We start from the raw sequence: 13418 nt of genomic DNA, 5'->3' as shown, positions 1-13418 counted from the left end.
ATTAGGGCTCATGCGGAGCTCTGTTTGCGAGTTGAACAGAGAGAGTCTCGTGGGCGATATAATCAGAAGAGGAGATATATCCGTACAGCCTCGGCTCATTTTATTTGGTACAAGTCGCAATTCGCCACACGCAGCGGTAGCAGAAGGGCTCGATCTCTCTCCCTCTCGACGAGAGCCGTGTCTGAAAATTTCCAGGCGCTGATTGCGGATCTCGGCGGTCCGTCCGTCAGTCAATCTCCATCAAAACTTCATTAAGTAAGTTTCTGCGAAGAAAGTGCGGAAGACGAGAAGAGCAGACGACGGCGACGGTGGCGACGCCTCGGGAATGAGCCCTCCAGCCCGCGGCCGCCTTTTGTTTTCGAGCGGGCGATCACGAAACGTGATAAATTACAATAAATAGAGTTCTGCGCCGCGCCGCGCGCTGCCGACCGTTTTGATTACAACATTGTTCGGCGGTGGGCGGCAGCGGCGCTGATTTCATTTGCCGATACGCACGCCCAGTTTTACTAAACGTCGCTGCCGCCCTCCTCCCCCCTTTTCTCTCTCCCGCCCCCGCTCTTCAGGCGTCTCTCTGTGAGAGCACCGGTAGCGCCGGGCGGGCGTCGGGAGCGCGGGCTGTCTTTTATGACGGTGCAAGTTTTCCCCCCGGGGGGAAAGTTTTCGGTGGCTGCTGGCGGAGATGAAAGGACGGGGGTGTAGCGCCGATGCACGGCGCGTGCGGCCTTTGTCTTGAGCAGGTACTGCAGACAGCCCGTCACACACGTCACGCGCCCTCCGGGTCCGTCTCCGCCCCCGCCCCCGCCCCCGCCGCCGAGCCGTGCACGGGCAGAGGTGGTCGCCACGCCACTTTCCTGCCTGTGGCGGCTTTTACTTTTCGCAGCAAAGGCTGCAAAAGACCGCGACCGTCCCGACAGCGCTGCAAGGAGGCGAACAAAGGCAGTCTCCGGTATTGCCCACCAGCTGGAGGATACCGGAGGAACACCGGCTTAAGCCGTCGGCACTCGGGACGAGTTGACGTGCACACAGACGGGATGTCCAAAGTCTCGAAACACAGCGCCGTCGGTACACGGGATGAGCTGGGCAACGTGATTTTACGCTCCCAGCGCTCTCCAATGGAGTTGTCGGCCTCATTTGGCCAGCAAACAATAGAATTTGTTCACGAAAATAAACACTCGTTAAATTCCTACGTTAGCTCTATGAAAACACACATTTCCACCCTCGTCCATATGATAGACGTTCTGTCTGTGGTACACGTAAGACAAAGTTCCAGCATACATGAACGTGTAATAAGACTAAAAGGAAAGATACACATCCGGGTCAGTAAGGACATCAGCCTATAAAGGGACACCAAATCGAACTGGCTAAAATGGTTGAAATGGCTTTGAGCACTATGGGACTTAACATCTGACGTCATCAGTCCCCTAGGACTTACTAACTAACCTAAGGACATCACACACATCCATGCCCGAGGCAGGATTCGAACCTGCGACCGTAGCGGTCGCGCGGTTCCAGACTGTAGCGCCTAGGACCGCTCGGCCACACCGGCCGGCACCAAATCGAACTAACCCACCCCTGACACAGAACGCACTTATGAACATAACATTAAGTATTACAGGAATTATTTTTAATAATTTCTTAAAAAAGTCCCACAACCTTTCGGAAAACGCAAAGGTGAAGAAAAAAAAATACATACCACAAGATTTGAACCCTAGAGCGATCTTATCTCTGGACAGAAACATTGTGCCTGTATCATAGTACGCTAGGCTGTAGCTTCGTTATACCATATTTTGAATTTATGTTACAGGTTTTTGTACGCTTTTATCGGCGATATGTTATCAATTTACATTAATTATAACAAATCCTGACAAGAAGGACACGTTTTTCGTGAATCTTAAAAAATGTTCCGTTGCCTTAAAACTGCTTACTCTGATACACGCGATAATACTAGATACGATTTTTTTTTTTTAAATCTCATGGGACTTAACTGCTAAGGTCATCAGTCCCTAAGCTTACACACTACTTATCCTAAATTATCCTAAGGACAAACACACACACCCATGCCCGAGGAAGGACTCGAACCTCCGTCGGGACCAGCCGCACAGTCCATGACTGAAGCGCCTCTGACCGCTCGGCTAAACCCGCGCGGCGAAAATTCTTTAACCGTAAATATAACGTTTCCCGTAGTTTAAGTACAGAAAATCGTACAAACAACGATTCTTTCTCGTGTCGTTCAATGTGCTGGAGTGTAAGGTACAACTTAAATTCTACCAAATGTAATGCCACATATCTTATTCCATGAGGAACTGCGGAGAGATTTGGAATGAAACCTACCGTTTTGTAGCAAAATTTTTTGAGAAACTTTTATCTGTCTTCTCTCTAAATAATCTGGCCTAATAATGGTGGTAGAAGTTTTTTCCAGCAGGGTTAGAAATGGCTATCCCGCTGAGTCAGAATCGAAGTTAATTTTATCGATGAAGCCTTAAATAGTCGACTTTTTAGTCTCGACGTTTATAGTCTGCAAGTGTACCAGTGATACGAACAGAAACTGACCATTCAAAAAGATGATACGCCAGTGAAATGTGTACCAGCCGAAAAGTTGGTCTCATATCTGCACTGTTGTCCTTTTTGGAGCTGTTCTGTCAGCTAAACCGGTTGTCGGTAGATAATTTATATGACAGTACTGAGTCAACATGAATTTTTCCCAGTCCTCCTTTTTTGTTTACGCATTTGAGAAATCGTATTCTTGGAATTGTGTTTAACTATAGTAGCAATATTAAATTTCGTTTTAAAATTTCGCAGCAGTTTACCGCCCTGGTTACCAGAAAGAAGTGGTCCCGAAGTCGAAAACGGTGTAATATTCAGGTAGTCAAAAACCGGTAAAGATCAAAGATTACAGTAACGAATTTCTAGAAGCGCATGGACGAGAGTGTTGCAGGGAGAAGTAGCAACGCGTGTACACTAATAAAAGGCGGCGACGCAAATCCGTTTCTTGATTAATTTCTGCCTCATCTCTTCTGCGAAAGTATTCTCATACGGCGGCTCCATTAATCGCGTATACCACGCCGACTGACGTAATGACTTTGTTGTAAAAATCACAGCGCACGACGTGGCATTAGTAAAACACACACAGACGCGCGCTCGCACACACACATACACAGAAGGTGCAGGTTCGCGTGTATGAACTGGCGCGCAGCTGCGCCGTAAATCTGCCACCTGTCGTGAATAAATATTGCTACGAGCGCGACTTCAAGGCCCCGCGAGGCGATCGGGGGTAAACAGAGTTGTGGCCCGCGGCTATCGGGCGCGCGTGACAATTAACTGCTCGCTTGATGAAATACCGCGGTCCGCCGGAACAAAGCCGGCACCGGTCCCGCCCACCGTCTCTGTGAGCCGTCCTTATTACCCGGCTGCTCGTCATTATTTCGTATAAAGCACCGCATGCGTTATATCGAGTGTCGATTATCTGTGTACCAGAATCTGGCTTATAACGCACGACGGCCATTCGCTCGGACTAAAAATGTTGCAGCCGGGAATTAATGATCGCCGCGGCGCGTAAAATATACGCTTCAGTTAACGTCGTCGGCTGCCGAATAGGGGGACACGTGGGAGCGGGTATACTCGTTCGTGAGGTGATGATTGGTCCGCGTGGTGGCGCCAGGATTAATGGGCGGAGACGATGGCGAAAGCAAGGCGGCCGTACCTATGGAACTGCATTGAAACTGCTGTTCGATATGCTCGAGAATTGAGTTGTGCGGTATAACGAGCCCTCGTAGAGACACTATTTCATGGATAAAAAGACTGGCGTTTCAAGACAGAGTGTATCAATCCGTTCACATCTCCGCTTCGTTCTTAACGACGTCAGGTATTGGATCTAGACATTCGAGTTGAAGATGGACGCGTTGTGAACGCAGTTCAATCATTATTGCTGGTTAAAGACGCAAATCCAACATTTCAAGTGAATAATGGTTCAAATGGCTCTGAGCACTATGGGACTTAACATCTGAGGTCATCAGTCCCCTATAACTTAGAACTGACCTAAGGAAAACACACAAATCCATGCCCGAGGCAGGATTCGAACCTGCGACCGTAGTGGTCGCGCGGTTCCAGACTGAAGCGACTAGAACCGCTTGGCCACACCGGCCGGCTCAAGTGAATAACAATGTTAATAAGCTTGATCGCAGTACGCCTCGGTAGTATGCGCTCAGCGCGGCGGATTGCTCATCAGAAAGGCCCGGGTTCGATTCCCGGCCGCGTCGGAGATTATCTTTGCTACAGGAGTGCTTGTTGTATTGTCCTTGCGTTTACGTCGTCGTAATTGACATCATGCTGTTGAGCTGGTTGAACTGACACAGCCCGAAAGCCGATAAATTGAAAAAAAAATCCTTCATTGCAATTCAGTTCATTAGTAATCAAATGACAAGTTTGTTAGCGTGGCCATCATCCGCAGCAGGCACATAAATACAAAACGTATTCTTGAGTAAAAGTATCTGTTACTTCGTGACTACCCTATAGTTTCAAATTGCATCAAGAGATCTCCCGATGTATATATTGTGTAGATATTTTATCGTAGCAGTACATATCGTTACAGTTGTAAAAGTACCGTAGGCTACCCTTGACTATTGTAAATTAGCGTACACTACGGTAGTAATTAGATAACCTATTTCGGATGAACAACAAAAATCTTCAGATGACTCAAGAGAGTGTTAATCGCCACAAAACGGTTATTACAAGTAACTTGTAAAAATAGATGAAATTGGGCCAGAGCATGGTGTCGGCGTAGAAAACTAGGAGGAGAATGTTACCAAACGGAAAGGCAATTGTTCTATTCGTTTCCTACATCTGAATATTGTCATTGCTCAACTGAAACCGGTTTTCTAGTTTCTAGTGTATTGCATTGCGCCAAATAATTTTAAAATTTATCATAAATACTATAGATCACTGTGTGTCCTTCAGCTTATGCAAATGCCAAGTAAAACTACGTTTCAGTGAAACTGTTGGTCAGTCGGCTTTCTTTTGATGGATCCTAAAAACTCCAAAACTTTAGTAAAGAGAAAGTTGTGAAGTCTTCCGTCTAGGCCGCTTTATTCTTGAGTAAAAGAGTCTATTACTTCGTTGTGAACAGATTATTACCGTAAACACAGTCTACGGTAGTTTTCTTACTAGCTTTGGTCAGATAAGATTGTACCTACGTTACCCGTACATTGACTGTGTTGCATATCTGTCGGGCGTTATCTTATAACGATCTCTTTCTTTAACCTACGGAACATTTTTGTTCCATATAGTTATCCTCTCGTCTGGTATTTAAAAGTAAAGAGCATTTATAGCAAAACTGAAACTGTCAATGTGTAATTCAGTTTTTATTAAAAAATTGTTGATTTGTAACGTGAAACGGAAGGGTATGGTTCTAAAAATAAAAGAAACAATACACATTTATCATAGAGCGCTAAAAAACGCAATTTTCTTAACAAAAACGTAAAAAACAACGATGTATCAAACATCACATCAATACTTCGTCGAACTTATGTTAAACATATTTTTGTTATTCACAAAGGACTTTCCCATTAATCAATAATAACACGAAATTCTTCCCTTTGTTCATGTTGAAGAACTTTCTGTTAAGTACAAAATAACAGCAATAATCATACATATTTTTTGTGTTTGCGCACGTAAACTATACGTGCATCAAAAGTAATTGTCTTGGTTACATAAAGCGCAGAAGTTACGCAATTAACTAATTTTTATTACTTGTAGAATGCAATTTACGTTTTGTAGGGCAGTAAGGTACAAAGTGGAGAAACACTGAACGATGTGCGTTTCTAATTATGTGCAAAACAGGCAAACAGAAAACAGAGAGAGGTCGTCGCTTCCCTGTTTCTGTCTTATACAATCATTTCTGTTTCTTTCCCTAGTAATGCTGCCAATACTACCGATAACCCCATAATTTACTACGTCACTTATGTAGTATACCAAAACTACCGAACCGTAGTTTTGGTAGAGCGCAGCTATACATGTAGTGCATCGTTGCATGTCATTAAAAATAAGCAACAGTTGTGAGTCTTAAATGTGTCATATACATGACTTATATTTCTAACAGCTCAAACCATCTTATTCATTTGTTTGATAAATGCTTTATCAAAGTAAACAGATGACTGCGTTGTATAGGCGAACGGAACCAGAATTTGGCCTATCAAAATGGTTCAAATGGCTGTGAGCACTATAGGACTCAACTGCTGTGGTCATAAGTCCCCTAGAACTTAGAACTACTTAAACCTAACTAACCTAAGGACAGCACACAACACCCAGCCATCACGAGGCAGAGAAAATCCCTGACCCCGCCGGGAATCGAACCCGGGAACCCGGGCGTGGGAAGCGAGAACGCTACCGCACGACCACGAGATGCGGGCAATTTGGCCTATCGTCTACATATTATCTAAGATGTGTAAACAGTGTGCTCACATTACTCTTTCAAGATTTTGATAAAAGAATGCCACATAATGTTTGCTGATAAGATGTTCATTGTGCTTTTTATTGCAACAACAGGTCTGTTCTTTCGACCTTGCATTTATTGACAATGAACCATTTACATATCTCGGCCTGTAACACGCCGACCGGTATCATTCCGTTTTCGTGCAAGCGCTTGGTTAAAATACGAAAATTACATCGGAAAATAATTATAAGCTATCCCGAATGTCATTTGTCTTTTGCTGATCAGCGAGTGAGTCGTTCTGTTGGCAGGTAATGAAGGGACCGACGAATTTACCTAAATATGCCCTTTTCATTTTTAAAAAATATATTTATGTTTGCCAGTGAAGGTCTGTGATAATTTTCCCCTCATTACTATTCCGGTCTTCCTGCTCCGACGCGGCTAAATTAATTATGCGCTGTTGCTTTGTGGAGCGCAAAAATGAGTATTTCTGTACAGCACTGGAAATACGTGCATATGGCCAGCGCGTATTTAAAGTTTGTCGGGTAAAGCCGAATCTGCAGTTGTTCCATTGGACAACGGCTGCAGTTATCATTCTGTAACAACTGCGAACAGTGCACCTGAGGCGGGATCCTGTCGATACGAGACAAACTCGAACGGAAATATCGCAGAGCTAATTAAGGGATTGTCAGAGTCGTCAAATAAAGTGGAAGGTCAGTGTGGTGTGTCATGTAAACACTTGCGTGTCACTGTCGATTTCTGTTTATTCGTGCACCTTTCCAGATGAGTTCCCGATGCTGAGCAGTCCAGTTCAAGACCTTCCCACTCTATAAATACCCCAGGTGGTAATCGAAAGGTGAGACCTTGGTCAGCCACGCTGATCACCGGGCCTGAGGCACCGATGAAAGCGGTTTGCAGGCTGGCTGAAGACGAGGCTCCGGTTCAAGGCCAGCTGGGGGCGCCACCCGCAATCACGGCGTAATGCGTGTAAATAACTTTTGTTCCCCGCCGAGGAAAGAATGGACGAGGAAACTTCCGCGGGGGTGGGGGAGAACCGAGGCGGCCGATCACCGCGCCGTGGAAAAAGGGAGGAGATTTGATTTAAGATAGCATATGTAATGGCTGCGAGCAAGTCAATCATCGGGCCTTCATAACCCCGCTCGCATCGTGTTATTTTTTATGGTTTTAATTTTATGTTTTCCCTGAAACGATGGCCCTGCTCGTACTTCATCCATGGCTGAGCACTAATCGAATGTTGGGAAATTTATATATAATTAGTTCAATGCCTACAAGCGGCCGAGCCAACAGCCACATGTGCCGTCGCGCTGCTCATTTTGTGGTTGCCGCGGTGATGGATAAGAAAATTGGTTTCGGTTTCTTGCAGGGGTGGGGGACGGGAAGGGGTGGGGGCGGGCATTACATGGCGTCAGCGGCTCTCGTTCGGCGGACTCTGCCGTGCCGTACTGAAAGCGGTGCTCCTAGCCTGAGGCCAGCCAATCACTGGGCAAACTCGATGGTCATCGGCTTCCTACAACAGCATTTGTTGCGTCCGGAGTAAAGCGAACCTCTCCCACACGTAAAGCTCTACGATCCCAATACACTGAAGTAATCAGACCATCAAATCACCTTGGTTCAAATGGTTCAAATGGCTCTGAGCAAAAAAAATGGCTCTGAGCACTATGGGACTCAACTGCTGAGGTCATTAGTCCCCTAGAACTTAGAACTAGTTAAACCTAACTAACCTAAGGACATCACAAACATCCATGCCCGAGGCAGGATTCGAACCTGCGACCGTAGCGGTCTTGCGGCTCCAGACTGCAGCGCCTTTAACCGCACGGCCACTTCGGCCGGCCCTTGGTTCAAATGGCTGCTCGAAGCACTATGGGACTTAGCATCTGAGGTCATCAGTCCCGTAGAATTAGAACTACTTAAATCTAACTAACCTAAGGGCATCACTCACATCCACGCCCGAGGCAGGATTCGAACCTGCGACCGTAGCAGCAGCGCAGTTCCGGACTGAAGCGCCTAGAACAGCTCGGCCACAGCGGCCGGCAGTCACCTGTTGTCCGTTTGTCGTGGACACTATGGACGGAGTACTACATCGACAATAGGAAGTCGAGCAAAACAGCTACTGCGACATTTTAAGATACGCGAGGCCCACAAGGAAGACAGGCCATGGCCCGTGTGTCACAGCATGTGACACTACAGGTCTTTTGAGTGGCAGCGGCCGTCTCCGGCTGGCAGCGAGTTACTGATTTAGATCAGTTTAATAATTTTTATCTGCGTGTTCAGATACGTGCAAGCTCTCAATAATGCAAGAAAAAGTTAAGACTTTTAGTGGGTACCTTTTTATTGACATATTGATTTCCCGTGGGCCTGGCACGGTGCCAAGCGATGTATGGTGGGCATGGCGACTAGTGTGATGTCACAAGTTCGTTGCAGGGCCCGTATTTCCCGTGGGCTCCGAAGAAATGAGACCGGAGCTGAGCGTAAGGGCCGACTCACACTGAACCTCAACGGAACGGAACGTGACGTCAGCGTCAAATGGTGCTGGTCACACCAGACGGGAATTCGGCACTACGTCACTATAGAGTTGGGCAACACGATTCTTTTTCACGATTCGATTCCTACGATTCAATATCACATTGCGAATCGATTCCTACGATTCGTTCACGATTCTTACGGAATGCAAATAGTTCTACATCTTACTAACAGATGGCAGGACATGTCTGAAATTATCAATGGGGTTAGAATCGAACTGTGTCACGATAAAATATGCCAGAAACAGTTTATTTATGAGTAAACATGCATATGACGTTACAAGTGTGATTCTCGATTTATACGTGTAATGCCTTAATTGATGAAAGTTCACGTTTGATTTGATTGCATCTATTGTTTTATTTCAGTATGCCAGGAAAGAGGAGTCGATTTGTGCGAAAGGTGGTGCAAAATTACGTGGTATGCCAGTTTGGTTGTGTGGCTTGAACGTATCTAACTTCAGACGTCTGTTTTATAGTAACAAAATCTAGCTGTGGGGCAGACGTGGTTTGGCACATATCATCCCATGTTTTTCTGTGCTAAGGTGTCTTTCCAAGTCCACATCACCCTTGTAATTCATAACGCAGCTGACAGCCCTCCCATAAGGCAAACTTAGCTTAACTTTCTTTTCTTCTAAATACAAAGCATAGGTATTTTGCTTTTAATTTGTCTGAGAACTTGTCGCTGTCACTACTATTTACGTGAGAAGACGACACCGCCAAGTGTCAGCTTGGTTTTCACCAGGAATATTACGGCCCACGAACTTCGTTTGTTCGTTCCGAGCTTCCCTTGTTCACACGCATCCTCCACTTGATTGCCATCTGGCGGTGGTAATCATTCGGCACGACTCGGCATGATTCGGAAGTTGCCTTCGAAACATAGCGTACTAAGAATCGATGAATCGTTGGCACTTGGAATCGTCACGACTCGGAAACACGCAATCGTTCTTACGATTCTTTTGAACGACGATTCGTCCGTATCACGATTCGATTCCTACGATTCTTTATTTAGAGTCGTTCAAATGAACGACTCATTCACGAATCGCCACAACTCTACGTCACTACGCTTAGCACAGAACCGAAAGGTGGAAGTGAAATTACATGACACCATCCGCAATACGAAAAAACCGGACTGTAGTATCCGGATAAAGGAACTAGCAATGATTAAGTTTATTAATGGCCGAAGCAAAACATATTAAAGACGATCTTACCAAAGATTGCATGGTAAACTGCTGCGAAATAAAACAATGGGAAAAGTCGGATGATCTTTGAAACTGAGCCTGCAGCTACGATGAATTGTGTAAACGATTTAATGCCGCTTGCAGCAGTTTTTTTTTTTCCTCTTTATTTATTCGGTGCACGATTGCACAGTTTCGGTCTTAGATCATTATAAAGGATCATATTAAAAGGTTCTGAGCACTATGGGACTTAACTTCTGAGGTCATCAGTCCCCTAGAACTTAGAACTACTTGAACCTAACTAACCTAAGGACATCACACAAATCCATGCCCGCGGCAGGATTCGAACCTGCGATTGTAGCGGTCGCACGGTTCCAGACTGTAGCGTCAGGAACCGCTCGGCCACCCCGGCCGGCTCATATTAAAAGGAAACAACATTAATTCATTGTATTAGTAACCAGTTAAAACTAAAACATAGTAACAAGTCAGATCTTAATATGTGCTACTATTAATACAACCTACTTTACAAACAATTTATCGCTGCCATATTATGCAATGCACAGCCTTACACAGGTACACGGACTTTTATGACATAATGTGCCATCGATGAATTTTTTTGTGTAGTAAGTTTTATTAATCATAGCACGTATTATGATATGACTTATTATTATGATTAACTTTTATTTCATTCGACGCGTTATAACGACTGAGTGTTCATGAAGAACATTTACGACAGCCCCTACCCTGTGAAAAGAATTTGACGAACTTTGCACGTGCGATAGCTTCGAATGACACGTGCACAAACGTGTAGTCGAGGGGGATTTCGCTCCGTCACTTAACATGAATGTCACCTACTAACCTCTCATGTGCACGAGGAAAAATTTCAGGTTATAGCGTGATCCAGATTGCACGTTGAACAATAGGTCCGCATCCTAAATGGCCGGTCGCTTCTGTTTACGCGTGGTGAGTACAAAGCTTTTCCTTCTCCAGTTGACTCTTGGTTAGTAAAGTATTGTCGTAGTCGTAGTAACTTTTTTAATGATGTTTTTTCTACTTTTTACAATTAGAGGATATTCATTCCTCGAAATGAAATCTAGATTGCATATGGGTACAATAACTATACGACATTTTTGATTCCTCGAGATAGCCCATGACGCCATACAGGCAAATTAATTCGTGGAGGTGGCTAACTTATCCGCACAGTACATTTGTTCTGTGTACAGAAAAAAAATCTTGCATCACATATGGTAGAAATAGTAGTGGAATTCTGCGGTATCGAGAACTACCCCAATATCATCATTGCACACAGCGTTTCATGCGAGCCATGTGTGGTGGCGTCGATTCAACCGTGGCTGCAGAATAGAGGATTCATGCATTTCTAAGTTCCCACCATTTATAAAAATGGCGACCGGGAGAAAGGAATGTGGCACTGGGATCCGACCACGTCGCCACAAGCGATGTCGGATGGTTTACCGTATCGATACGTGGAGGGGGTCCTGGGTCTCTAGCCTCGAGGGGAACGAACGTCGCATAAAAAGAAGCAGAGCGAAGGAAAAGTGGTCCGCGTGTACAGTGGTGTGTGAGGCGGCGTGGTGTCGCGTTGACAAGCTAATCTCGCCGCGTCCATACATCACAGCACGCCGCCGCCCGAAAAATCGCAAGCACTACCCACTGCCTCATTGCGCGCGGAAGCCGAATGCCAACACACGCACACCGCCTACTGTGCAACCGCTTTCATCCCAGACTGTCACGCCAGCTGCTACGACGATGATACCACCCTCGTGCTGTGTCGAACCGCTCGTCTTTTCTCAGTAATCAACAGCCTGCAGCGATTGATTATTTGGGGGTGGGGTGAAGGGGATTATGCCGATACACCGAGGCACTATTCGTAGTCAACTCGAGACGGAATGAAAAAGTATGCCTTGCCGCCTTTTGATCAACATCCAGTTGTCTCGTTATTTCCGAAACTCAGTAATGTCAAGACGTTGGCATTGATACAGTGTTTTTTGTTCGCCTTTTGCGCAGTTGCTGGCTAAGCTTAGCACCGAAAGGCGGAAGAAGCAATACTTCTGTTCTCAGTGTAACTCGTTTTCTAAGTTTATATTTGTTTACAGATAAACGACGACAATGTGTAACGTATTGATATTTTAATCTGATCAGATCTGTTTAGATCCCGATGCACAACATCATCGGCTTACGCATTTACAATTCTAGACAGTTCGGAATGTTCAGCGACAGTATGGTGTGACTTTTTGCATCCTCCTACGATTAAATAAACGAATAAAGTCCTTACATTTTACGGTAGAATAATGCTGGACAAGTAACATTGTAAGCCAGTAAAAATGGGATTTTGCGTTGGACATGACTGAAGGAATAAGATCATCATTTACAATGCGAGCATATTGACTTTTGATTGTCCGTGACTGTGGTTTATGTTTATGACCGCAACCATCACATAAAATTACTCATTCTTGTATGTTCAGTGTATATACGGGCTATCAGAACGTGTTTCAGATTTTCGTCCATCATCTGGAGCCTTGTTTGTTTGCCCCAGGACACGTCTACACGCTATAAAATATATATATATATATATATATATATATATATATATATATATATATATATATATATATATATATCAGTGGGTTGCATCCGTAAACATATCCGTTTCGTAACTGATTGCTGTCAATACCATACCACATAATCCAAAAAACTCTCGCGGTTCTAGGCGCGCAGTCCGGAACCGCGCGACTGCTACGGTCGCAGGTTCGAATCCTGCCTCGGGCATGGATGTGTGTGATGTCCTTAGGTTAGTTAGGTTTAAGTAGTTCTAAGTTCTAGGGGACTGATGACCACAGCTGTTAAGTCCCACAGTGCTCAGAGCCAATCCAAAAAACAGTTGCTGACTTCTATCTGCCCCCATGAATAAAGCCACATTTACAACAGCGTTCATGAGCCTGCTGTGAAGCGGATCGCAAAACAAATGTCGTGATGTGGAATCTCTGTTAACGTCCTTCTAAATCAGTGTTCTAAGAAAAGTTTTGTTATCCAATTTCATGCAAATGGCTAAACTTCTGTAACAAGTCTTGGAATAATAATACAAATTTGAGAACCTACTAAGATTATTTTGTTCAAACAGACGTAATTAGACAGCTTCGTAGTCAAAAGTAAAGACGTAAGAAACATCATTTCTGAAAATGAAGCTTGGGTCTCTAGAAGAAAGGAAGGATGATTAATGTTTAACGTATCGTCGTCAGGTGGCTCCAGGGAAGTGTGATA

The 13418-nt window shown here is 44.8% G+C and overlaps 1 protein-coding gene across 1 annotated transcript in view; it reads left to right on the top strand.

The window, feature by feature from the left end:
- The first annotated feature begins 704 nt into the window (after nucleotides 1-704).
- The window catches only part of LOC126227728 (protein tiptop), a 65188-nt gene continuing 52474 nt past the window's right edge, over nucleotides 705-13418 (top strand). Inside the window, exon 1 of the mRNA XM_049942252.1 lies at nucleotides 705-831. Coding sequence (XP_049798209.1) covers nucleotides 705-831 — 127 coding nt within the window. The remainder of the gene's footprint in view (nucleotides 832-13418) is intronic.

This window comes from Schistocerca nitens, chromosome 1, assembly GCF_023898315.1.
Source record: "Schistocerca nitens isolate TAMUIC-IGC-003100 chromosome 1, iqSchNite1.1, whole genome shotgun sequence".
NCBI classification, from domain to species: Eukaryota; Metazoa; Arthropoda; class Insecta; order Orthoptera; family Acrididae; genus Schistocerca; species Schistocerca nitens.
Note: the sequence above shows the minus strand (reverse complement) of the source record. Positions and strands in the feature narration are given on the sequence as shown.